Source organism: Puma concolor, chromosome E1, assembly GCF_028749965.1.
Source record: "Puma concolor isolate L17-30 chromosome E1, mPumCon1.1.hap2, whole genome shotgun sequence".
NCBI classification, from domain to species: Eukaryota; Metazoa; Chordata; class Mammalia; order Carnivora; family Felidae; genus Puma; species Puma concolor.
Genome location: NC_141680.1, coordinates 8,372,651 through 8,400,184, shown reverse-complemented (window position 1 = coordinate 8,400,184; position 27,534 = coordinate 8,372,651). Strand labels below are relative to the sequence as shown.

Below are 27,534 nucleotides of genomic sequence, written 5' to 3'. Positions count from 1 at the left end.
ACTATATTTTTCTATAGTTTCTAAAGTTTATATGATAAGGAGGCATTAATTTCTTTTTCCAGAAGAGGAAAGATAATATTTTTAGGAAGCCCTTTGATTGAGCTAATGCATAAAAGTCATTAGAAATTTTTTTTAAAAAGCCTTGGATGGCTCTAGTCTCTACATGAGTGATAGCTACAAATAAATCATATTTGTAGGACAGTCCTTAATTAGGTGGAAATAGTAGTGCTTAAAAAAACTTTCTTGGGTTAAGTTTTAAAGCTTTTGATTCATAAATTCCCAGCTAAGCATTAGAGGTGTCAAACCCTTCAGATCCATCATGGCGCGCCCAGGCCTCTCTCTCTCTCTCTCTCTCTCTCTCTCTCTTTTTTAATGACATTTTGAAATGTTATTTCACCAACTCAGGGACTGGAGATGATCCAGAAGATAATGACTTGAATTTTACAAACTCTTTAGGTCAAAATTTATTTTTTTCAGAGACACGTTTATGTGTCTTTCCTCTCAAGCAGTCCAGTCCATTCCCAGGACGCCAGGCCAAGATGGGGGCGCCTGGGTGGCTCAGGGTTGAGCGTCTGACCTCGGCTCAGGTCATGATCTCGCGGTTCGTGAGTTCGAGCCCCGCATAGGGCTCTGTGCTTACAGCTCAGAGCCTGGAGCCTGCTTCAGAGTTTGCCTCCCCCCGCTCATGCTCAGTCTCTCTCTCTCTCTCTCTCTCTCTCTCTCTCTCAAAAATAAATAAATATTTAAAATTTAAAAAAAAAAAAAAAAAAGGAAAAGATGTGAATGACCCATGAAGAATTTGGTTAGATTTTCTAACTTGCAATAGCACTTCAGGTAAAAGCCCAGACAACAAGCCATGGGAGAGAGGAGAGCAGGGGGTCAGGGACAGGATCCAGGGACCCAGGGACGCACTATTCTTCAGGTCCGCTTTCGCTTTAAAAGTTGGGGCAGAAAGTTCTACTGGAAAGAAGACACACTTGCGACTCAAACTAGAGTCTCATCCCGGGCTCAGCTCCCTGCAAACTATCTCTAATATGGTGATGAGGGCTCGCACCACAGCCCTGTAAGAAAATCTCCAATTTTTTTTTTTTTTTTTAATATTAGCAATCACTTTTTGTTTTTAATGTCAAGACCCTGGCGGGCCAAACCGAACACCTTTCTGGACAGGACTAGTCTAGGGGGTGTTACTATGTTGTTGGCAATCAGAACCTGGCCTCGGAAGTCAACCACTCGCTCGACTCCTGCCTTCCCAACCATGTGACCTTGGGCAGGTGACTGAGGCTTGCAAAGCTGCAGAGTCTCAACAAGGGGCATTACTATTATTGTTGTTGTTGTTGAAAGTCGGCCTGGAGAACTGGATGAGGGCTTGGAGGAGGAGGGAATATTGGAGGAGCACCTTGAGTAACCAGGAGGAGGTTAGGTAAACATTCCTGCAGTCAACACATATTTGGAGCACCTGCTGTGTTCCAGGCATTCTGTAGATTCTGGGAATCTTGTGCAAAACAGTCTCTGCTCCCCTGTATTCAGTTAGTGGAAGAAGAAGTTTAAATACTATGCTTAGTGGTAGTTAGACACTATGAAGAAGAAGAAATCAAGGGAAAAAACCCAAATGTCCGTTAACAGTGATGTGGATTCATCAAGTATGGTGCGCTCGTGGAACGGAACACCATACTGGAGATATTAAGAAAGAACCACAGCTGGGGCACCCGGGTGGCTCAGTGGGTTGAGCGTCCAAATGTTGATGTCAGCTCCGGTCATGATCTCAGGGTCGGGGGATCGAGCCCCGCCTCAGGCTCCGTGCTGAGTGTGGAGCTTGCTGAAGATTCTCTCTGTCTTTCTCTCTCTCCCACTCTCTCTCTTTAGGAAAGAAAGAAAGGGAAGGAAGGAAGGAAGGAAGGAAGGAAGGAAGGAAGGAAGGAAGGAAGGAAAAAAGAAAAGAGAGGGAAGGAAGGAAGGAAGAAGGCAAGAAGGAAAAGAAAGAAAGGAAGAAAGAAAGAAAGAAAGAAAAGAAAAGAAATGGAGGGAGAAAAGGAAGAAAGAAAGAAAGAAAGAAAGAAAGAAAGAAAGAAAGAAAAGAAAAGAAAAGAAATGGAGGGAGAAAAGGAAGAAAGAAAGAAAGAGAGAGAGAGAGAGAGAGAGAGAGAAGGAGGAAGGGAAGAAGGAAAGAAAAGAAAAGAAAAGAAAAGAAAAGAAAAGAAAGATAGAAAGGGGGAGGGAAGAAAGAAGGAAGGAAGGAAGGAAGGAAGGAAGGAAGGAAGGAAGGAAGGAAAAGAAATCATAGACTTCCACTTTCCTGAGAGGGAAGGGAGAAAATACAAAGAATGCCATGTGAAGACACAGACACAAAAGGCAGAGGCAGATTGGCGTTTTGTTGCCCTGAACCAAGGGATACCTGGGGCTACCAGAAGCTTTGGGAAGTAAGAAGGATCCTCCCCTGAAGGCTTTAGGGGTAGCACCTTTATTTCAGGTGTCCAGACTCCAGACCTGTGAGACAGTCTATTTCTACGGTTTTAAGGTGCCCAGTTAGTGGTCCCTGCTCACAGCAGCCACAGGAAGCACCTGCACAGACCTAACCATTCCAATTCTACCGTAAAAAATCCGCTCAACTCTTCCTTGGGACCCGGCCTCTCCCGTGTCCCTGGGGGACGTTCTCAGAACCCAGCTTCTCTCTGTGTCTTCTTCCTCCCTCAGGTTCCTGTCTCCCTAAATGTCTGTCTAGAGCCCATCTCAAAAAATTAGAATCCCTTCATTTAGTTTTGTCACTGCCTAAAGAAGCCACCTTTAACATTACCTTTCAGTAACTTTTGGTCTCTCTTGCCTGTCTCATCGTCTCTTTCCCAGGCTCAAGGCCAAAGCCTTCTCTTCTTTTTTTTTTTTTTTTTTTTTTAGCTCATTTGTATTTTCTTTTTTTTTAATTTTCTTTTTTATTTTTTAAAATTTACATCCAAATTAGTTAGCATCTAGTGCAACAATGATTTCAGGAGTAGATTCCTTAGTGCCCCTCCCCCATTGAGTCCATCCCCCCTCCCACCACCCCTCCCGTAACCCTCAGTTTGTTCCCCATATTTATGAGTCTCTTCTGTTTTGTCCCCCTCCCTGTTTTTATATTCTTTTTGTTTCCCTTCCCTTATGTTCATCTGTTTTGTCTCTTAAAGTCCTCATATGAGTGAAGTCGTATGATTTTTGTCTTTCTCTGACTCATTTCACTTAGCATAATCCCCTCCGGTTCCATCCACGTGGTTGCAAATGGCAAGATTTCCTTCTTTTTGATGGCCGAGTAATACTCCATTGTATATATAGACCACATCTTCTTTCTCCATTCATCCATCGATGGACATGTGGGCTCTTTCCATCCTTTGGCTATTGTCGATAGGGCCGCTATCAACATGAGGGTGCATATGTCCCTTCGAAACAGCACACCTGTATCCCATGGATAAATGCCTAGTGGTGTAATTACGGGGTCATAGGGCAGTTATATTTTTAGTTTTTTGAGGAACCTCCATACTGTTCTCCAGAGTGGCCGTATCAGCTTGCATTGCCACCAACAGTGCCAAAGAGATCCTCTTTCTCCGCATCCCCGCCAACATCTGTTGTGGCCTGAGTTGTGAATGTGAGCCATTCTGATGGGTGCAAGGTGGTATCTCATTGTGGTTTTGATTCGTATTTCCCTGATGATGAGTGATGTTGAGCAATTTTTCGTGTGTCGGTCGGCCACCTGGATGTCGAAGCCTTCTCTTTCTAAAACCCAAAGTCTTTACTGTTTCTTAAACCATAAGAAAGCTAAGAAGTATTTCGTCCTCATGAAAAGCTAGCTTTCAGGATATCACTTTTCCTCCATGTAAAACAATGTCACTCACCTGTTTAAAGTTCTTATCCTTTCACCCTCAGAATATAATCCCAACACTTTCTTCCTTCATCCAACAGAGAAGTTAAGCAGCTCTTGGGTTTGGGTACCTTGAAGACCCTTTACTGATGAACAAGAAGCCATAGTCTCTGCTGTCATGGAAATGGAGGACTAGTGCTGGGAAAAGACCACAAAGGAACACAAATACGTGCACTGCTATACATTGCAGTAAGAGCGGAGGGAGGAACCAAGATGGCGGAACAGATTGGAAGATTTTTTTGCATCTTGCATCCATGAAATACAGCCAGATCAATACAGTGCAGCAAGTGCTATGGAGGAAAGAGATTGGATTCTCTGAGCTACAAGAAGAGCATAAGTTCATCTAGACTGGGGATCGTCACAATTCTCCATTATCCAAAGCACCCACAAACTTAGTGGCCTAAGACCAAACGCGGTCATGATCTCGCTCGATTTTGTTGGTTGACTGGGCTCAGCTGGGTGGTTCTTCTAATCCATGTGAGGTTGACTGTAGCCGCAGTCGGTGGAGGGGTACAGGTAGCTGGAACCCCCAAAGTGGCTGGCTAATATGGCTGGCGGTTGAGTCCGGCTGTCTTCTGGGAGCCCAGCTGAGACTGTTACCCAAAACACGCATGGTGTCTCCATTTGTTTTCGGCTACTTATAGCATGGCAGCTGGGTTCCCCGAGGGAGCATCCCAAGAGCGATTGTTCTTTTTTTTTTTTTAATGTTTATTTCTGTTTTTTAATGTTTAATGTTTTTTAAATATTTATTAATTTTTTTAATGTTTTTTAAATTTTTTTTAATGTTTAATGTTTAATGAGTGGGGGAGGGACAGAGAGAGAGGGGGAACAGAGGATCTGAAGCGGGCTCTGCGCTGACAGCAGAGAACCCGACACAGGGCTCGAACCGATGAACCTCGAGATCATGACCTGAGCCAAAGTCAGATGCTCAACTGACTGTGTCACCCAGGCGCCCCAAAGCACAAGTGTTCTAAGAGAGGGGAAGCAGAGGTGGCCAGGCCAATGAAATGCCGTGGGCACAGCCCTGTTTCCCTTGTCTCCTGATGATTAAAGCACTCGGAGACACGGCACCCAGTCAGTGTGGGAAAAGGCTACCGCAGGGTGTGAACGCCCGCCCGTGTGGTTCACGGGGGGTAACCACAGTTAGAGAAGACCTCACCAAGGGCCGAGTTCCTGCATATGGGGGTGGTGCTGAATTCCAAAAAATGAGCATAAGTTCGCCAGGCCAGGAGTTGGGAGCAAGGCGGCCCCGAAGACCTTGGCTTCCTTGGGAGCGACAAGAAAAGAAGACTCTTGTGGCTGGAGCTTGGGGAACAGGGAGGAAAGGGACCGCGGGTTGGACTTGAAGAATGTGAAAGAGATGCCAAGAACAACTCCAAGTTTTCTGGCTTGACGCCCCCGAGGCAGCAGGCTCAGGGGAGCGGGTGCAGGAAAGAAAACCAAGGGTTCCATTTATGACATGCTTTTCCTTGAGATGCTCATGGAGACGTCCAGATGCAGGCAGCAGGTAGGCAACCGGATGAAGGAGACTAGAGCTCGGAAGCCGCCGAACCGCTGTTCGTTTGCCTGCAAAACAGTCTTCTGCAGATGCCTCCAGACCCAGCCTCTCCCCTTCCCCCACACAATCCGGGCTCCGTCCCTGCCCCCACAACTGGCTGCATTTATTCACGTCTCTCTTTGCCCTCTGCCTGCCTCTCGCCCTCCATCCATCACCTGGCTGCCTCCTGCCAGACCTGTAGGTACGACCCCTCCCCCTCCCCTGCCCCGGATCAGGTTAGGATCTCCCGGTCCGACTTCCCATGGCGCTTCGCCACGGCCCTTGCCATATTGCATCCCGCTGTTATCTGCACACATCCTTCAAATCCTCCCCGCCTGGAATGTGAACTCCTTGAAGCAGGAAGCGTGTGGCGTTTAAGGTTGTGTCCCTAGCAGCAGTGGGCGCTCCTTAAATACGTATTGGATGAATGAGCCGATCTCTGACTCCAGCCCCTTCTTGCCCCGGTTCCTACGGAATATCACCCCTTCCCTTCTCAAGAAGCTCCGGAGACTTTCTGTTGTCTACTGATTTCAGTGCAGTCTTGGCGTCTTCTATCATCTGTCTTTTGCTAAATGTGTTGAAAGAGAAAACAGGCGGAGCCTAGGGGAGTCCCTGCAGGGAAGCTTCTCCAGGCCTCTCAGGCACCTCTGCACCGAGGTCTCAAGTCCCTTTTCAGTTCCCACACAAACACTAGACTGTGGCACGGAGCCAAGATGCCAAGTTCTCAAATGGAAGACGCGGGCTTCGAGCCCACCGGAATGTTACCACCGCTGACTTTCTGCAACGAGACTGCCCCCTCACCCGGCATACACCTAGCGATGGTAAAAATGAGCGAGAATGGAAAAATGAAACTAGATGCTGCTATTAAGAGCTAGTTAGATCCGCCCATCACAGCTGAGAACATGAGGGCCAGACGGAGTCTCTAGCCTTAAGTCAGTGGGCTTTTGGGGGTCAAGCGTAGAGTCCGTTGCTAAGGATGAGAAGAAATCATTGTCTATCATATAGGAAATGCTGGGGGTATATTGTTGAAGACTGAAGGCAGAAGGTGAGGTGGAAAGTGGCATTAAAATTGTTTTTTTCATGTTTATTAACTTTTGAGAGACAGAGCAGGAGCAGGGGAGGGGCAGAGAGGGAGGGAGACACGGAATCCGAAGCAGGCTCCGGGCTCCGAGCTGTCCGCTCAGAGCCCGATGCGGGGCTCGAACCCGTGAACCGTGAGATCATGACCTGAGCCGAAGTCAGATGCTTAGCCGACTGGGCCACCCAGGCGCCCCGAAAGTGGCATGTTAAAGGAGTTTAACCCTCTTTGAAAAGATCCTCTGTGATATACGCATCTATCGTTCCACTCACAGGAATACGTTAGAGGTGACTATATGGGGGCTTCCCGAAAAAAAACGGCACCCAGCAGAATGAGGGTAATCCCGGCAGTAGTGACCACTATCTGAAACCCAGAGACAGCTACTGATCCAGACTTTCCAAAAGGAGACCCAGAGGGACAAGGGGGTGAACGGCTTCATAATTGCCTTGGTTGGTGAAAGGTCAATGTGCTTGATAAGAGAGATCCAAGGTCTCTCGTTCCAGAATGGAATGATAAGAAGCCTATGCCCCTAGTGGGGAGTCTCAAATTTTTGCATGAATCATCTTCCCATTTCTCCCACACACACCCCGCCCCCCCAACCTCGTGACCGCTGCTCTACCCTCTATGTCCCTGAGTGTTTCTCTTTTAGATTCCACGCATGAGACCGTGCAGTATTTTGTCTTCCCTCGGTTTTAGTTCAGCAAACATAATGCCTTCAAGGTCCATGCTTCGGGAACTTTTGAAACCTACCAGTGTTGGGGCCTCACCTCCTACAGATTCGAATGTCATTGGTCTGAGGTGTGTTAGGGCTTCCAGCATTTTTGTTTCCTGCCTGACCTGCCCAGCGTTCTCGACTTAGGTGGGGTGTTTTTTCCGCCGCCTTCCTGAAATGCTAGGCTGACGTCCAACTCTGTGCCTCCACACAAGGTGCTTTCTCAGCGTGAACCACGCTTTCCAACAACATGAGGGGCGCCTGGGTGGCTCCGTCGGTTAGGCATCAGACTTCGGCTCAGCTTGTGATCTCCTGGTCCGTGAGTTCGAGCCCCGCGTCGGGCTCTGCGCTGACAGCTTAGAGCCTGGAGCCTGCCTTGGATTCTGGGTCTCCCTCTCTCTCTGCAACTCCCTGCTTGCACTCTCTCTCTCCCTCTAAAACAAATGAACATTATTATTTTTTTTTAATGTGAGAAAACCCAGAGACAATTTAGGGGATGCTCGGGTTTCAGGGATTCACGAACTCAACACCAGACAGCACCAAGTCATACCCTGTTGAATTCTCCACCCTTCAGGGCAAGATGCAAAGTTGTCAACTTCTAGCCTTCACCAGGAGTCACCGTTGCCAGGAACAGCGGGCGAGCCCATGGCAAGCGAGGCTGGAGTTAGATCTAGCCAGAAATGACTAGCATTGATTTGTTTTCATCGTATTTATGTCTTTTTGAGTACCTCCTCTCCCTGGCAAGAGATAATGGCCTTTGCACCCAAGACTGTAACCTATTCCCTTTTGAAATGAGGTGAAGTTTCAGTTGTACAAAATGACGGGCGTCCCAGGAATGACCGGACCCCACAGTGCCCAGAGTTCACGACACCATACAGAATATTTAAACATTGGCCAAGAGGGTACACCTGATGTGAAATGTTCTGATCACACGCAAAAAATTAAGCTGGCCGGAAGGAAGGATCTTTTGGAGGGGATGGATAGATTTATGCCATTGATAGTGGTGATGGCCTCATGGGTGAATACCACGAAACTCATTGGCTTGCCTATATTACGTATGTTCCCTTTTTGTAGGCCCATCAGACCTCAACAGAGTGGTTTCCAAAAAACGAAGAAGGCAGAACTTTCGGGGTTGAGCCTTATCAAGCCTCGGGGTTATCAACTCTCCGGGTTGAGGCTTACTTGGTGTCAGCTGCTCTAAAACTCAACCAGAGGGGCAGCAACCTAAATCTCAATTGAAAATTGAAAATAAAACTAAGTAAGATACAAGAATGAACCAAATGTTTAAAGTAGTAAATCATTAGGGCGGCCGGGTGGCTCAGTTGGTTAAGCATCGACCCTCGGTTTCGGCTCAGGTCACGATCTCACGGTGTCGTGAGTTCGAGTCCCATGTCGGGCTCTGTGCTGAGAGTGCGCCTACTTGGGATTCTCTCATTCCCCCCCCCTCCCCTGCTCATGCCGTCTGTCTCTCTCAAAACACACTTAAAAAATTTTTTTTTAAATAAAAAAATAGTAAATAATCAGCGTCCAGAGGGTGTGTCCCGTGGAAAGAAACAGGAAGTCTCCTGCTATGGGCCAAAGATAGAGAACCGCAGTGAGGATACTCTGTGCACGTGGGAAGGGAATGCTACCTCTATCCAGATCACCCAGCCACCAAAGCTCTGCTTCACCGTACCTGCAGCGTGACACAGGTCCCCCCACATGGTGGCTTCCAGGTTGCCACCCTGGCTGGAGCCTGATGCAGTCCGAAACAGCAGCACACAGCAGCCCTGGTGTGCTTGGAGGGCCACGTACGCTCCTCCGGGGGGGGGCTGGGGCCTCCCCGCTGATCTCGTAGCCTTGAGAGTCATTTACAAAGAACCTGCCTCATATATTTGTAGATTAGTTGGATTTTGAAGTCTGCCAATCAACCTACCCTCAGAATGCCTGTGTGTGTGTGTGTGTGCGCGCGCATCTGATTGGTTATTCAACAAACCAGCACAGCCCCCGTCCCTCTGCAACATGCCGTAAGACATAAAAGTACCCACAAGTTGGTAAAATATATTTTATTCGTCCATACAAAGAAATAGTATGAATTACCAGATTTTCATTTTCCTAGAAACCTCTTTTCTCTGTGTAAAATTAATCTGTGTTATACATAGGACAAAATACTTGATTTAGTTGTTTTTTTTTTTTTTTTTTTTTTTTTTTTTGTACATATTGGCTATTCTAACATCCAGGTTATAGAAGACACGCCGCCAGAATTTGCACAGTATTTCAGATTCCTGGGCTGAATGAACTCCGTCATAAATTAAGGTTACAAAAGCGAAAAAAAAAAATCTAACCACACCTTTAAGTTTAAGGGACCATCCTTCTCGAGAATAACGAAAAAAAAAATGACACGGACATGTCTGTGTTTGAGACCCACACTTAAGTATCTCTAGTTTATCAGAGCCTTCTGTTTTCCTTTCTTACGTAAATAAATATCCTGGCAGGATCTGAAACTTTCTCCAAAAGTCTAAACTGTCACTCGAAATAACTTCCAAAGAGAATCCTATGAAAAAGATAATTTCTCTTCCTCCATCATCCAAATAAGTATTTCTTAGGCAGCCAATATACCTAAATACCTTTCCAGGTACGACCTACCAAGTTACCAGACTACGATACAAACACCTCCAAGCGAGCACGGATTTCTGGGACAGTAAAAAACCTCCCATTTTATTTTTATCTTTTTTGCTTTTAATAAAGAAGACAAAACCGAGAGGGGTCAAGTACCCCACTGAATAGCAGAGCTTTAAACTGGAAGAAACCCAAAACGTGCGCAGACAAAAGGCCAAAATGTGAAATGGGTGTTTGTCTTCTAACAGCTAAAAAACTTGAGTCGGTGGCCTTGGAGATTGCTAGAACAGGAAGAAACTCAAGGCTGAATTTTATGTGTTTGTGTTGCTTAACTCCTACAGGAGGAAGGCATGGGGGTTCGGGCTCTACAATAACTATCACACGATGAGGTGTAACCTGGGGGCAGATGTCGCGTCTGGATCCGTCAGGAATTACGAGCCATCAGACCTCTATGAAGAGATGCGCAGGAAGTTTGATTTATTTGTCTGCTCTAGAAAAACGTGCTCTAGTCCGTCATTGCTAATTAGCGCCATCTGTTTGGATTCAAGGATTTGACCCAGAATAGAATCTTGACTCGCTTCAGGGCTCATGACTCAATGACCCTCCCCTCCTTCTATCTGAAAACTTCCTGTTTCTGTTTTAAGGCAGGGAATAAACAACTTCATCCAAATGGTCCAGCCTGGAGAGACGGCGGGGACCCGAAGGCTGACCGCTTTGTCGCAAGCCCTCCTCCGAACCTTTCTGCAACTCTGCATCACGAGCCCTGTCGGGGCTCGCATTTGGCCAGAGTGTGGCCAGGGCAGGATGAGGCGGAGGGGGCGGACACTGGCTTTTACTTGAAACGATACCCTGTTACTGAAAAGCAGCATCGGTGGTTTTATTGCCAGTGAGCTTTCGGACTGGAAAACCACACGACCCATCAGCACCCTTCTGGACCAATCGGCACCCTTCTGCAGACGTCTTGATGCCAAAGCAGCAAGAAGGGAGAAAGACCCACGCCAGGGTTAGGGTGTTCCCCTAAATGCAGGTGCTAAGCTACCTGGGAGAGGCAGTGACAACAGAGCTTTGAAACGAACAGAACATCTGAGGATCGCACGGAGCCCCCCCCGGCCCATCGTCCTACACAGACCTCCCCCGACCCACGATCGCTTTGCTGCTAAGGGCGAGCTGGGCACACCCGGGCTGAAACTTGTGGGCAAACACAAACCAGACATCACCGAATGACCAGTGACATCCTGACCGATTGCTAAAGAGGGACCATCTCTCTCCTTTCATACAAGTGTTCGTACTCTGTCGGGCAAGTTATCCCGCAACGACACACGAAAGCGACTTCGTGACCATCACGCCCCGACCATTCTGAAGGGGTGCGTTACCTTCCCGCATGTGCCCCGGCGAAAGCAGAACTCGAATCAAAACCCTCTGATGGCGGAAGCAGTTGTGGTTCGGGAAACAGGATACGGGGAGTATGTTCGTTACGTGACATTGCTATAGGGTTACCCAACTGCCACAGGCTAAGTCCTCAAAAATGACCTCCAACTGCTCACTCGGCAGAGAGGTACCGGGGGGGAGGGGAATATTCGGTCATCAGCAGCAACAATGCTGGAAACCTTCTGCCGGGACCTAGCTCAAACAAGGGGACATCTTCACAACTGGCAGGCGTGAGTGTCCCCAGGCAACACGGGGCCAGCTTTCCCAGCCTGTCTTTACAAGAGCCACTCTTCGTTCTTGCAGTCTGGCCGTCGGCTGCAGACTGTGTTGTCAATCTGGGATGAGCCAGGGATTCCGAGGAGGAGAGTTCCAGACATCAAGCGAGGGGGCCACGACTCACTTCTGCTGGCCGCCTTTCTGGTGGGGGTTTGTCTTTTCTCCCCTCGGAGGTTGTCTACTCCCAGTCTACTGGGATGTGCCCAACTGGGGCTGGCTGTGCACCTAGCAGCACCTTGGCGGACTCTGATGGGGTGGGATGCACTTGACCCCTTTGGACCCGTGCGGTCTGTGCCAGGAGATTCTGCTAGCCTAGGGGATTTCTTTGGTGTGTCAAAGCAGAATTGTCTGGCCTGGAGAACGGGGCATGGCGTATGCGTGCAAATCAGAGGTCGTCTTTATTTCTAAAGCAGCATCCCAGCATCACACACACACACACACACACACACACACACACACACGGGGCCTGGGAAGGAGGAGCTACCGTCTGCATACGATTCGAGCTGCTTAATGAACCAGGGACTGGGGCAGAAGACGACACAGGGCCATCTTTCAAAACCCCACGCCCAAGTAAACGTTTGGACCCTGGCACGAGGGACTCCCCAGAAAGGAGGTGGGCGTCCCCGCAAAGGCAGGGACGTCCCCCACGAGCTGAGCAGACTTGGGGGACAAGCCTCAGCACTGTGGTTTGGCGTCCACATCCCCGGAAATGTCAACACAGGGGCGAGGAAGCTGCCACAGGAGACGTGACCCTCTGGGGGGAGGAGGGGGGTGTCGCGTTCCTGCGAGGTGTGCAGGCAGGGACAGAAATGGGAACCGCACTAGGAAACCCAAGACACAAGGAGACGGAGAGCGAATTCAGCCAGCGATCGGAGGCTGCGTACCCGTAACGACAAAAATCTCAAGTTGTGCTTTTCTTCTTTTTAAATAGAATGGGGGAGGGGGGGAGGGGGGGCACACGGAAGCACCATCAACTGTGAGGAAAAGAACCCATGAGACGCTTTGGAATGTGAACGGATTATGAAACTAAACCCTCTGAAGAGTGTGGCTAGGCAGCTTAGTGAATTAATTGCTTACGAATTAAAAATAAATTATTATAAAATAGATTTCTGTACATTTTACATACATATAATCTCTGTCAACATAGAAGCCAAGTAGGAAAGTCACATCGCGCGGCGGGGTGGGGTGGGGGGGGGTCCCGTCAGTCCCAGCCGAAGTCCTGGCCGGTCATCTGGTAGAACTTCAAGTTGAAGGGCCGGTAGAACTCGCGCAGCAGGCGCACCACCTCGAGGTCGATCTCCGGGTGGGTCCTGCCCTTGGTCTTGCCCAGGCAGTGGGGCTTGCTGCTGCCCTCGGCCTTCTTGAGACAGGGGAAGCCCTTGGTCTTGTTGAAGTAGAAGTGCTTGTCGGTGATGATCCTCTTGAGGCCCAGGAAGTCCTGCACGCGGCCCAGCTCGCCGGCCGGGTCGCTGATGAGCCGCTCCCCGCTCACGAAGAGCATCTGGCCGATGGGAAAGTGGCGCAGCCAGTGCTCCAGGTGCTTGGCGTAGATGCCGATCTGGATGGCGCTCCACGACGTGTCGATGAGGCCCGTCGTGCGGTTCTTGAACGTCAGGCTCTCGAAGGTGGGGATGTCGGGCCGCTTAGACAGCGTCTGCGTGTAGTCCGAGATGGCCCGGGTCACCGGGTCGCGCACCACCACGATGAGCTTGGTGTCCTTGGACATGGCCGAGATGCGCGCGGGCGCCTCGCGGGTCACGAAGTAGCTGGGCGTCTTCTCCATGGTGATCTGCCCGTCCAGGGTCCTCGGCATCAGGTCCCTGGGGAAAAGCAAGCAGAGCAAAGTCGGCTCAGGAGGGGATGCCTCTTTGGCCGCGCGTCTCGTCTCCGAGACGACACTTTCGATCCCGGCTTCCCCTTTGTTACCGGGAACGGCTGCAGAACCGCGAGAGAGTGCCAACAGCGGGTCGTCCCCGGAAGGTACCTTAACATCCCCACGGAGGCCAGATGCTATCTCCGTGAAGTATGACAGCACCTTCCTCCGAGACGAAAAGAGGAAGGAAGAGAGGGGAGTTTCTCCCGATCTTGTCATGGGCACCACCCCTGACTCACTGTGCAGGCTGCCCAGCTTTCCGGACCGCCCCAAACATCAGGGGTCACAACACAAAGGCCCCTGGCCTCTGGGTATGTACCCTTCCTGACAACAGCACCTGGAGCCCCCAGAGACAGTGCTTTCCGGGAGTCCCCACCAGCCTGTCTTTGTGTGCTCACCAAGCCTGGGCACATGTGTGGCGGGAACCAGGAGGAAGAGGTCCCCCTGGCCCATCCACGCCATACCTGCTTCAACGCGGCGACCACGGACAAAAACGCCTTCACGGCAAAAAGCACGCGGCAACCTAAAACCCAGGTGAAATCGGATGGAAGTATATAAACGGACGCAAACTTGCCAAGAGGAAATTCCCAAGACCCAGCTCTAGAAGCTTCCAAAAAATACTTTAGATTCCATTAAAAAAAAGGGGGGGGGCTCGTAAGATCTCTATCACAGCCTTAATTTTAATAAAAGTATGCCGACAAAACTGTTAACAACCTATAAGAGATGCAGGCCATGATATTGGCACCAAAAAGCTGCTTTGGGGGCACCGGCGGAGGAGGGGGCCTCAGTGGGCTGAACATCCGGCTTTGGCTCAGGTCATGATCTCATGGTTCGTGGGTTCGAGCCCTGCGTCGGGCTCTGTGCTAATGGCTCAGAGCCTGGAGCCTGCTTTCGATTCTGTGTCTCCCTCTCTCTCTGTCCTTCCTCCCCTCACACTCTTTCTCTCAAAAATAAATAAACATTAAGAAAATCTTTACAAAGGGACGCCTGGGTGGCTCAGTGGGTCGAGCGTCCGACTTCGGCTCAGGTCTGATCTCACGGTTCGTGGGTCCAAGCCCCGCGTCGGGCTCTGTGCTGATGTCTCGGAGCCTGGAGCCTGCTTCGGATTCTTCTTTCTCCCTCTCTCTTTGCAACTCTCCCCCTCACGCTGTCTCTCTCTCTCTCTCTCTCTCTCTCTCTCTCTCTCAAAAATAAACATTAAAAAAGAAAAAAAGCTGTTTTGTGGTGGCAGTTAGCTTTGCAAATAACACTAACCGATGATGGAAGGTTGTGACTTACATGCTCCCTGGCCTAGAGCATTCCACCACGTGATGTGGGAACAGTGGTACTTCATCCAGCGTGTCTGTAGGAGGTTAGTAAAGCCAGAGCAGTTTAAACAGTTAAGGGACGTGGGCTCAGACATCAGATGGCCTGGGTTCAAATCCCAGCTTTCGGTGTGTATGCTGTGCCACCTTGAGTAACTGTCTTACCTTCTCTGGGCTTCTCCTCCTCATCTGTAAGAATGAAGGTGACAGTACCTACTTCATGGAAGTTGGAAGAGGAGTAAGACCATTAATGATCATAACATGCTCTGAACATGCTTAACATATGTAATTAATACATACTAACTGCTGCTCCTACGAGAGGATTATTTCCAGTATTACTGTGTTCAGCCCGCAGTTTACAGCATATGGTGGGACAAAATTGAGCACATGTGTGCACATCAAAAGGAAAGGAGACGTGTGAACTAACTGGAGACTCAGTTTTGGTCCCGGATGCACAATCTTCCATTAGCCATGGGATAGAGATTTCTACGTGGGCCCGGGAATTTTACAGAAGGCAATTCCCACATCATTTCTGACCAAATATTCACCTCCCAGTAGGACATCCTAAACCTCCAGCTTCAAGCCACCCCTCATCTACTGAGAGCACAGCTCCTCTTACTAATAAGCACATTTACGGAAATGGCAGAAAGTTCTATCGCACGAGCCAGAAAGGGCCACATGCTGGGAGAGCTCCTTCTTCAAAAACAAGTTCGGGGGAAGGAGGTCGTCCCCAAGGAAGGCCGCTTCACAGCCCTGGAGCCATCCCTGGCTTGCGCTAAGGCTGGATTGACCCACTTTGCCCATTAACCACTTAGGTGAACGTGGCAGTGTCATGGGGCTAATGGGATGGAGGAAAAAAGAGTCCTGGCTCTCAGTCTGTGATGTGTTTCACTCAAAAGCAGGTGGAGTCTAGGGGCGCCTGGGTGGCTCAGTCGGTTGAGCGACCAACTTCGGCTCAGGTCACGATCTCGTGGTTGGGGAGTTTGAGCCCCGCATCGGGCTCCTTGCCGTCAGTAGAGAGCCTGGAGCCTGCTTCGGATCCTCTGTCCCCCTCTCTCTCTGCCCCGGGTATTAAGTCACTGGCAACTGGACATCTGGACATTCTTTAAGAGTAAAAGTGCCTCCATCACGACGGAAAGAAGGCCAACCACCACAGCTCTTCGTATCCTTGAGAGGGGGAGCCTCGAGGGACAGGGCGGGGGAGGGGCAGAGGATCTGAAGCAGGCTTTGTGCTGTCATAGAGCCCGATGTGGGGCTTGAACCCATGAACTGTGAGATCACGACGTGAGCTGAAGTCAGCCGCTTAACCGACTGAGCCACCCAGGCACCTCCTCCCAACCCCACCGCCGTGTCCTTAAAGAAAGGGTCTGGCAGCAACCGAAATGGCTCACTGGGCGACGGGAGTAAGACACCACAGAACAGAGCTAGAAACCGGGAGAGCCTCACTATCCCCAAGTCCAAAGGCAAAACCTCCTTGGCCACAAAGAAAGATTCCTTGAACGGCGGACGGATTTCCTGAGCTTGACCGCCTGGGGGTCACCCAAGCCATTCTGGCTGCCACCAGCTCCAAGGGGATCCCTCTCTCCCCAGAATGGTCTGCAGTCTGCACATAGTGGCAAAGAGCACACAAGGGGCCCCCAGGACTTTCTCTGATCCTGCAAATGACAGCCAGCGGACTCGTGCCGTGACAGACTGTTCAGCCCCTGCCCACTGGAGCCTGTGGGCTCCTCCCCCCTTGCTTCGTGGCTGATGGTGGAGTACACAAGTGGGTTCTCCCTCATCTCCGCACATGCCTCCTGAGTCCCCTCCACAGGCTTCCGGGGGCGGGGTGGGGGGGAGCGGTCCTCCATGGCGGGCCCTGTGCTCAAGACAGAGCCACCAGCTCCCAGCACAGCCCCGTGGGTTCACTGGGTGGGGAACACGGCTTGAGGACCGTGTGGGAAAATCCCTGGCACCGAACCTTCCGGCAGCTTCCAGGCAAGTCCCCTCCCCCCCGCCCCCAACCCCAGGTCCTGGAACGAAGCCTTTTCCATTCTCTTCCTGGGGCTCCCTCCTTCCCCCCTCCCTTCCCCGGCCGGGCTTCCCGTCCCGGTACCCAAAACCTCTCTGGGCACAAGTAGTACCAAGAAGAAACGAGGAGACGACGACATGGCCAAGGGCAAGCCCCTCCCCCGCGCGTGGGCCCTGCGTGCCCCTCCCAGTGGCCCCAGCAGGACAAGCCGGCCTCAGGCCAGGGGGGAGGTTTGCAGCTTAATTGAGCGGCTCGTTATGCAAGCCAGTTTCTCAAACTGATCATCACGGCTAATAATTATATAGTGCTTGTGAGCCTGCAGAGAAACTCTCGCGTGCATTATCTGATTTAATCCTCACGACGCGCCTCTGGGGGGGGGGGGGGGTCCTGAGATCCCCAGTTCACCAATGAAGAAACACGCGAAGGAGAGAGGGTGGCTCCCTTGGACACAGGTCACCGACCTGCAGGTGGGCGGTGGGGGCCCAGTCACCCCTCCGAGGCTCCTTCCCCTTCCCAACCTCCTGTTTCTTCTCAATCTGATGAGGAGCACACAGGGCCACACACACACACACACACGTCCCCTCTCTTTAAATAGATACCTGCCTCCCCTCCCCCCCTCCTAGATTAGGATCTTAATAATAGGTATTTCAGTGCTAGAATCAGAGAGCTGTGATCGTAACTGTTCAAATAGGAGTCAGATTTCAAAACAATAGACGTCTTAGGCCCACAATCTCCGGCGGTCAGCCGAGCCTGGGAATATTAACGATTGTGGGAACAGATCTCCCCCCCTCCGGTGCCCGCCCCAGCCCCCTCTTCCACACGCGGCACGTGTCACCATCGGGCACTTGTGAAGCCCACAGGGCTGGACGGTGCCTTTGCTGCAAGTCCAAGGAAGACACGCTCACATGCACAAGAAATGCCCTTAGCACAAGCCTAAGGGATCCCGACCAGGCAGATCCCCCAGGTCAGAGAGCAGAAAGGACCCCACTTCTTCAATGAACCCTCAGATGCCAAGGCAGCCGTGTCACCGCCATCAAAACCCAGCAATGACCAGCAGAGTGATCTTCTGGGAATATCGGTGACCCCCCCCACCAAGAGCTGGGCCACAGAGCAGGATACCGGAGGCCCCAGGCGGGCTGGCTCTAATATGTTCCTCTAAAAGCAGACAATTAAAAACAAACCTTCAGGCCCAAAGGCGTAGGAAACTCGAATGAACCAGAGTTCTAAAAAGCCTGACAACAGTGATGTTCTCCAGCAGCCAATGTGGCCCTAATTTTCCTGCCCTGCGTCTCTTTCTCTCTCCTCGGGTGACGCCCCTGCTCCCGTGGTCCAGCAACTGAACTTACTGTTTGAACTGGCAAATTACACAACAATAAAAAGGACGATTATTCAAATGGGTGTAACCTTCTCCGCACAGCCTGGCAGATGCCGGAGACATTTATGCAAAGCGGAGGGAAGCAAATGCCCTCCAGGGGGGGAGACAAAGCTGTGAGCCACAGTCAGCCGGGGAGGGCCAGTCTCCCGCTCAGACCTAAGAGACCGGGGGAAGAGACCAGGGAACATTCGGCCTGCCCCTTTCTCCTCCCCCTGCCGGGATGACTAGGGCCTCGCTCGGTTGCAGAAATACCCCCATGTTGTCCGAACTCCAACGAAGATTTTTTTTCTTTTTCAACATTTCTTCCAGGGGTTAAGCGGCCGACTTGGGCTCAGGTCAGAGCCTGGACCCTGCTTCAGATTCTGTCTCTCTCTCTCTCTCTCTCTCTCTCTCTCAAAAATAAATAAACATTGGGGTGCCTGGGTGGCTCAGTCAGTTAAGCGTCCGACTTCGGCTCAGGTCACGATCTCACGGTCCGTGAGTTGGAGCCCCGCGTCGGGCTCTGTGCTGACAGTTCAGAGCCTGGAGCCAGTTTCGGATTCTGTGTCTCCCTCTCTCTCTGCCTCTCCCCTGTTCATGCTCTGTCTCTGTCTCAAAAATAAATAAACGTTAAAAAAAAATAAATGAATAAACATTAAAAAAACTAAAAATAAAAATGTCTTTCAAACTTACATATAGTAACTCATCACCCTTGGTGTCTAGCTTTATGCATCAGAAAATGCTCAATCGGGACTTAAGTATTTTGACCTCATGGGTATAACCGTTGACTTAAAAGACAAAAAAACCAACTCGTCTCCAGGAAGGCCTCTCTTCTGGTTCTGGTTCCGCTCCTAACTGGCATGACTCCCTGGCGGCATCCCTGACACGTTGGGCCTCAGCTTCCGATCTGTAAAGTTAGTATGACCAGGAGGCTGCCAGGCTCGGGGTATTCCGACAAAGGGTGACCCTCCTGGGGCACAAGCCAAGAACCTGTTCTGCTACATTTACTTTAGCTTTTCCTTGAAGAAGCGGGAGCCTAGCCTCTGAGAATTCGGAACACAAAAGCAAGAACAGAACAATCTTCACGAAACAGAAGAATCGAGGTTTCTAGAAAGGTTATGCCCCCCACGCCTACAACAAAATAAAATAAAATAAACCAAACCACCTCCTTCCTCATACCTGCACAGTCCCAAACCTGTCTAGGACCTAAGGATGTCCCCTTCAAAAGGCAAGTCGGGGTTCCTGGGTGGTGCAATCGGTTAAGCGTCCGACTTCGCCTCAGGTCACGATCTCACGGTCCGGTCCGTGAGTTCGAGCCCCGCATGGGGCTCTGTGCTGACAGCTCAGAGCCTGGAGCCTGCTTCGGATTCTGTGTCTCCCCCTCTCTCTGCCCCTCCCCCCAGCTCACGCCCGGTCTCTCTCTGTCAAAAATAAATAAAATAAACGTTAAAAAAAAACGGTGAGGCAAGTAGAATGCCACCTGATAAACCCACACATACCAGCAGCTCCGCACAAAGACAGGGGGATCTGCAGAGATTAGGGGGAGAGGCGACACGAACAGACGGTGAGGGGCACAGGGGATTTTTAGGGCAGGGGAAACTGTCTGCCCAAGCCCATGGGATGTATGCACCGAGAATGAACCCTACCGAAAACTGGAACTTGGGAGACTACGACGTGTGCAGGCAGGTTCATCAGTTGTAAGAAATGTCCCTCTCGGGTGGACGATGTGGATGGTGGGGGATGGTCCCGTGTGTGTGTGTGTGGCGGGGGGGGGGGGGGGGAGTGTCTAAGGGAAATCTCGGCACCTTCCCCACCTTCCCCTCAATTTTGCCACGAACCCGAAACTGGTCTCAAAAAATGAAATTTACTTGAAGCCGCAACACGAACCCCAAAGGACCCTGAGGATCTCATCGGGCTTCAGCTTCTTTTCTGTGAGCTGTGGTTTCCTCCTTGGGGAATTCATGGGGTCTCACGCCCTCCCACCCCTAAGCCTAGGCCACCACCCTATGGGGACTTGTCGCCTTCTCGCCACAGTCCAGTCCGTCTACACTCACTCTCCCTCTGAGCTGAGGGCTCTTCCTGGGACGTAGGGAGCCCAGCTGCGTGGCCCGGTCCACTCTGGCCCCTCCACCACCACCCCCTTGCCCCAACCACCCAGGATAAAAAGAAAAACTGAGATTCTTAAGACATAACGAGACAAGGTCTGAGAAACATGTCAAGCTTTCTGCCTTGAAAATATATGCAACCCCCCCCCACACACACACAAAGTCTTTATTTTATGGAAGGACACCTGGATCACTAGGAATGGGACTGCTCTGTCCCCTCATCTTGCAGACTTGGGGCTGTCCAAGCCCCTCTACTCCCCAGGGGAGGAAGGGAAGGAGCCAGAGCCAGCTGGGGGCTTTACTTCAGGCTCAGTGCTAGCTAAATGCCTCAGTATCCCCACTGTGGGGAGGCCAACTTGACAGGACAGGAAGGGGGGGGGGGGGCGGCAAGCTCAAAGCTGGAAGACAAGTCGCTGGCAGGTTGCGGGGAGGGGGTGTCTCCCCCAGGTTTCTTGGGCACTTGGTACCTTAGGCCACATTAAAGCATTTTCAGAGGGAAGGGAAAGAGGAGGTCCCTGGGTCATTACGGTCCTGGTCGCTGGACTTTGGTAACAAGTGTGGGCTAATCTCGTACCTTCTTCTGGGGGCCTCTCTTACCAACCCTAATTATCCGGCACCCCCTAAAAAAACTACCCCCGCCCCCCCCCCCCCCCCGCCGTGTCTTTCCATCTCGTCACCTTGTAAGTCATAGCGCACCTCCAGGGTCAAACACACACAAGCTGCAGCCTATCAGCCTCCCCTTTCCTCTCCTACAGAAAGCCCAGGCACCCGTGGACAGGGAAGAAACTTCTAGAAACCCTGACTGTGGACAACGCTGGAGAGACCTTAACTCCCAACAGTGGGTCTTAACTCTGGGTAAGTTTTTTCTTTAAAGCCGCTTTCTAACCGCCCCCCCCCCCAAAACCCCGAGGGAGGCCGGAGGAAGGGTGGGCGGGAGATGCGTATCAGCTCTGGCCCCTCCTTATCTGGAACCTTCTTCCTTTCCTAGGGAGCCTCAAAGCCCACCCGTTCAAAGAGCCACATCTCCATAAATAATTATCTCCATTTGGGGGAGATGTTTGCGTATCAAAGAACTCCTTTGGGAGGGTTTTAAAAATAATTTAAAATGAAATTGTAAATAGTCTGCTGTTCTCGGGGTCTCCCGGGTCCCCGAGCTGGAGCGCTAGGGCTGCCGGAAGTGATGTCATGACTCATTACAAAGTTTACTGGGGCCTTTTCCCCCTTCCTTTTATTTTTATAATTTTTTTTAAGGTAATGGGTAGAAAAGAAGAAAAGTAACAAAAGGCTGGACTCCCCCAGGCCTCCTCCTCCTGCAATCCTCGCCTCTCCTTTCTCCACCCCCAGCCCCCAACCCCCACTGCAAGGATTTGGCCTCCATTGTCCTAGAATTTCAATACTGCTCAGAAAATGAAAAGCCCCTGAATGCCATAAGGGGGTGGGGCGCAAAAGAGCATCTCGCTCCTTTGGGTCAACTCAAGATGCCTTTCTTTTTGGCAGAATCCTCTGTTATAGACGCTGCTTCACAAAGGCCTGAGTTCCTGTTCCTGGAAGGGGCTGGGGGGGGGGGGGGTGGTAAGTGGAGGGGGGGGAGGGAGAGAGGGTTTCAATTAGAAGCTAATAGGCTTTTGTGATGAGCTCTCTGGGGCACCGCTCCTGCGTTTATTGGACCTGACTGTGTGCCGGGACCAATCCTGTGCAACCAGAGTAACGTGTCCCATTTCCCGGAAACACACACACACGCACACGCACTTTTTTTTTTTTTTTTATCATTAGAAAGAAAAAGAGTTTTCAGGGAAGCGGACTTTTTAAGAAAGTTAATCCAGCCCTGCTGGTGGGGCGGAGAGGGACAGGGCAGAGGACCAAGAGTGGAGGAGGGGAGGGGGGCACCTGACCCCAAGTGAGCAAAGCCCGAGGTGACGCGGTCCTGCTCCTGCTTTGCAAGGCTTCCTGGGCGGCGACGGGGCCAGGGGCCAGGCGGTGGTCTCTGATCAGCGCTGGCTTGGGGGTCTGGCACAGGCTCCTGGGGCAGGGAAGCCTCAGCACTGCGGGGGGGGGGGGGGGAGGGGGAAGGGGGGGGACTTGCCTGGCAGCACAGGGCCCGCCTCCTCTGTGTCACAGGCTCCTGTAAATCGCTCCCTGCCTCATCCCGAGACAATCTGCCTTCCCTGTGCCCTTGGTAACTCGGTGCAAATGTTTGTAAACAGGCCCCCGCCCAAGAGCTGCAGAAAACACTCAGCACTAGCTGTGGACACAGAGCGAAGGGCAAGCACTACCCCTTACCCGGGAAGCTGGGGGAGGGAACACACAGGGCAGGGGGGCAGGGGGAGGGGGCTTTCTAAGACTGTTAAAAAAAAAAAAAAGCAGAGGCTACAGAGCACACGAGGCTGTGCGTTCTGGCTCCCGCTTTGGACAGGAAGGCACTCAAAGCTTTGGGCTCGGTTTCCCTCTATATGCAAGTTAATGGGTTCGTCTAAAAGGATGTTCTTGGGCTCTCAGAATCTGAAAAATGATGCTGATCATCTCCATCTCTCCCCACTGCACCCCTCCTCCATTTCCTGTTCAGCCAGCAGTGGTCTGACCCAAGCTGGCAGGGGTGAAGTCGAACCCGGATGGAGAGATCTGTTTCTTTGACATGCATTAACTACATCTCAGGGGCACCGGTATAGGCCAACAACACCTTGGGGTGGAATTCAGACAGAGGCCAATGTTCAACGGGCCCTGAATCTATGCACCCGCTTATTAAATAGCCTGGTGCCTGGTGGGGTGGAAAGAAAAGCAGGGTTCAGGGTCAGGCTGTGTGGCCTCCGGCAAAGTGCCTAACATCTCGGAGTTGCCTTTCCTCATCTGTAAAGGGGAAAGATTTGTCCTGCCTAGTTTACAAGAAAATAATAATAATAATAATAATAATAATAATAATAATAATAAAATTGGATGTCATTTGCAGGTGAATAAAAGCTCTTAAAGCAGCACGACCCTACCCAAAGGTAAGGTGGAATGAACCCCACTCATATCTCTTTATTATCTCCTCTGGCATGTGGCTGTAAATCCTAGGGGTATTTCTGCGGAAATACTGCTAAGGAAAAAGAAAATACTAAACTGGTTCTCAAATTCAAAGGCTCATGAAAAAACAAGCTATCTGAAGAAGTCTCAGCTTCCCTTAATTCTCCACTCGTGCTATGAAAGAGCTCATGATTGCACCTTCTTTCCTAGTCCCCTGGTAGGACATCAGAGACAAAGGAATATTGAGTGCCCATTCTTGGGTTGACTTCAATGAATGAGTGTGGTGATCCAAGCCACAGAAGAATGGAAAATGAGGCAGCCTTTAATACAATAGAAACACAACCTACTTGGGAAGATTCTTTCCTTTTTTTTTAAACGTGGCAGAGAATGTTTACAAGGATCAAACCAGCCACAGTTTGGGGGCGGGGGGGGGTCCATCTGAGGCTGAAGGAAAGAAATAGCCCAACTGGCTGAAACCAGACCCACCTAGTGTAGACTTGATATCATCAGTTACCTTCCTGCCTCCCGGCTGTGCGGCCAGTAGGAGTTCGGGACCAGAGAAATCCCAGTCAACTCTAGACTGAAGTCCAAGATAAGGGCTCCATCCTTCCCCTCGACTCAACAAACAGGACCCCGTTTTATGGTTATCAACTGAAAACCGTATAAAGTGAATTAGGCCAATAAAAATCCCGAGATGGAAGTTTAAAGTCAAGCTAAAGTAAAAGGAAATGACTACAAATAAACGTCCCTTATCGCAGGCTTTAAATAGCTCAAGAACGTTTTAGAGAAGAAAAGAAGTACTTTCTACCCAGAGAGAATATCCAAGGGAGAGGATAAACTTCAGAGGAAACTGCTGACAAAAGAAAAAATTGCTGGTTCTTATCTCACACTCCTGACCGTCATCAGTTGGGCTTGACCAAGTCCTTGACACTGACACACAGGGGTCTCAAGAAAATGAGTGGCACCACATTGCCGATGGAAACCCCAGAGACACTCACCAAAGTCCCCCAACTCCCCACCCCCCAACCGTTTTGGAATTCTCAGCTTAAAAAGTATGGAAGTTCACCAGGGTCCGTTTTCAGCAGAAGAAAAGTCCAACTTCCCCAATTCCCATCCGTTCTTTGTCATGGTCCGCCATTTTTTTTTTTAATATAGAAAAGCAATAAATTTGGAACAGATTGTAGAGTCCAACTTGACTGTGGATTTCATGTCCAAGGAAGGACAGGAGGGATGGAACGTGTTGGGAGGCTGATGCTACGCTCCAGGGAGTGTGTGTCCCATGGTGATTTTTTACATTCAATGAGAAGTTTTTGGTGGATGAGCCTGCCTGCCTGGTGAGTCTTAACATTTCTAGCAGTTCTGTGCTTTTAGACACCGCAAGTCCCCCAAGGGAACAAAACTGTAAGCACCAAAGAGATCAAATAACTAAATGGTGAGTGAGAGAGGCTGCTAAGAGTTACAAGTCAGATTAGCCTTTTACCCTGCATCAGCCTGAGCGGAACACTAACCCTGTAACTATTTTTAAGCCTAATGACTATTTCTAAGAACAAAACGTCTGGTACAATCTTACTGCCCTCCATGTTTTGTTCGTTATCTGTTCGGATTGTGAATGTTAAGGATTTTTTTTTAAGTTTATTTACTTATTTTGAGAGAGAGAGAAAGTGGAGCAGGGGCAGAGAGAAGGGGAGAGAATAAGAGAATGGAAATCCCACGTAGGGTCCGTGCTGTCAGCGCAAAGCCCAACATGGGGCTCAAACCCGTGAACTCTGAAACCATGACCTGAGTCAAAGCCAGATGCTTAACCCACTGAGCCACCCAGGCGCCCCAAGGACCTTTATCTTCAAAAGACACACAAAACAGCAAAAAAAAAATGGATGTGCTTGATGTGCAAATAATGTGCTCGATGAACAAGTAAATGAATGAATGAACGTAAATGAGCCAGCAATGCTTGAGGCTAAATGACTGGAAGCCATTTGCAGATATCCAAAGAGAAGAGGGCGCAACCTGGGATGAGAAGTTACTGTTTGGGGCCAGGATGGAAAACGGTGATGACCTCAGAGGCGCCTGGGTGGCTCAGTTGGTTAAGCGTCTGAACTTCAGCTCAGATCATCTCCCGGTTCACGAGTTGGAGCCCTGGTCGGGCTTCCGTGCTGACAGCTCGGAGCCTGGAGCCTGCTTCGGATTCTGTCTCTCTCTCTTCTCTCTGCATCTCCCTAGCTTGTACTTTCTCTCTCTCTCAAGAATAAATAAACATTAAAAAAAAAAGAAGGAAAATGGTGATGATCTCCTATCCCGACGCCCAAAGAAATGGACTGTGCCTTATTTTCACTGTGGCAACAATAAATGGGCTGTTTTCTTTTAATTTTTTAAAAATGCTTATTTATTTTTGGGAGACAGAGTATGAGTGGGGGAGGGACAGAGAGAGAGAGAGAGAGAGAGAGAGAGAGAGAGAAAAGGAGACACAGAATCCAAAGCAAGCGCTGGCACAGAGCCCCACTCGGGGCTCGAACTTGTGAACTGTGAGATCATGACCTGAGCCGAAGTTGGATGCTCAACAGGCTGAGCCACCCAGGCGCCCCAGAGTTTGATGAATGAAGTAGGTAAGTGGGTAAATGGACAAATGCTAGACCGAAGCTGGATTTGATCTAAGGCGGTGAGAAGCCACATCAGACGGAGCAGGGGAGTGGCACAGAGATCTATTTGGAGTGTGGCCGATGGAGCTTCCCAGCAACACATATTGAACAGATCTGGGCTCCGGGAGTCCTACTGGAGACTGATACAAGGAGACGTCAAGAGCGGCGCCCGGGTGGCTCAGTCAGTTACGCATCTGACTCCCGATTTCAGCTCAGGTTGTGATCTCATGGTTCATGAGTTCGAGCCCTGCGTCGGGCTCTGCACTGAGAGCTGGGATCCTGCTTGGGATTCTCGGTCTCTTCCTCTCTCGCTTTCTCCCCAAAATAAATAAACATTAAAAAAAAAAAAACCATGAAGAAATTTAGAAGGAACAAAAAAAGACTGCCAACGGGGTGGGGGGGGGATGTCTTCCTTCCAGTTAGCTGACTCTAGGCTTTTACTGCCTTTGAAATATTCTGCAACTCTAGGAATTCTAAATTAACAACACAGCGATGCAATATAGCTCTTGACCACAGGCATGCGGAGAAACGCTTTCTGGGGGAGGCTCTGTGGATTTCCTTCTCCACTTCCCACCGCTTGGGGAAAAAAGTCCGATTCCCACCCTCTTTCTAAAGTCACAGCAACGTTTCTTTACTCCAAGTGAATTTATGTTCTTTTGACGTCTCCTCGGAACCACAGGTAACACCTGTCTGGTTCTCTCATTAATCGTGAGTGAAATAAGGGGCGTCTGGGTGGCTCAGTCGGTTAAGCATCTGACTCTCGGTTTCAGCTCAGGTCAGGGTCTCTCTCACGGTTTAGGAGTTTGGGCCCTGCATCCGGCTCTGTGTGCTGACAGTGCGGAGCCCTCCTTGGAATTCTCTCTCCCACCCCGCCCCCCACTCTGGCCCTCCCCTGCTGTACTTTTTCCTCTCTTTCTCAAAAAAAAATAAAATAAAAAGAAATCACCTTAAGTATGTTTTCAATAAGGGAGTTGCAAGATAAATGAGATTCTGTGCGTCTGAATAAGGGGCAGTGGGAATGAAAAAGTAGCTAATTCAAAGCCATTTTGTAGGAAGGAAAAGAGAAAAGCTAGCAATAGGACAGAGATGGGAAAAGACATAGCAGCAAGGATCGCCTGCAGTTTTTTTTTTTAAATGTTTTTATTGATTTTTGAGAGAGAGAGAGAGCACACAAGCATGAGTGGGCGAGGGGCAGAGAGAGAGAGAGAGAGAGAGAGAGACAGAATCGAAAGCAGGTTCCAGGCTCTGAGCCATCAGCACAGAGCCCGACGCAGTGCTCAAACTCAGGAATCGCGAGGTCATGGCCTGAGCCCCAGTAGGACGCTCAACCGACTGAGCCACCTGGGCACCCCGAGATCATCTGCAGTTTTTAAAGCAAGGTTGGGGGGGGTTGGTGGGTGGTGCATGGCACTAATGGGCTCTGAATTCACGGCATTAAGTTGTAGCTTCCCACAGAGTGATGGGGGTGGGGGGGGGGGAGGAGTCAGCAGCAAAATGTAGGTTCTCACCCAAGAAGTGTTTTAAACAAGGATTTAGGTTTTTGTGTTCATATGTATGTGTGTGTGTGTGTGTGTATATATATGTGAAAACAGAAACTGAAAGAACGCAGATAACTATACCCCCAAATTTTGGCTAGAATTCTGGCCCGGAAAGGCCAATTCTGGGCAGGTGGGTCAGCCTGGGGTGGGCGGGCGGTCTCTCTGGGAGGCGAGCCAGAGGCAGGGTGCCGAGAGTGGGCCGCC

At 50.3% G+C, this 27,534-nt stretch overlaps 1 protein-coding gene across 1 annotated transcript in view; it reads right to left on the bottom strand.

The window, feature by feature from the left end:
* Positions 1 to 9,240: 9,240 nt before the first annotated feature.
* LOC147574051 (heparan sulfate glucosamine 3-O-sulfotransferase 3B1) overlaps positions 9,241 to 27,534 on the bottom strand; it is a 40,509-nt gene continuing 22,215 nt past the window's right edge. The window contains exon 2 of the mRNA XM_086686072.1: positions 9,241 to 13,332. Within this exon, the coding sequence (XP_086542198.1) occupies positions 12,714 to 13,332 (619 nt within the window). The 3' untranslated portion in view covers positions 9,241 to 12,713. The remainder of the gene's footprint in view (positions 13,333 to 27,534) is intronic.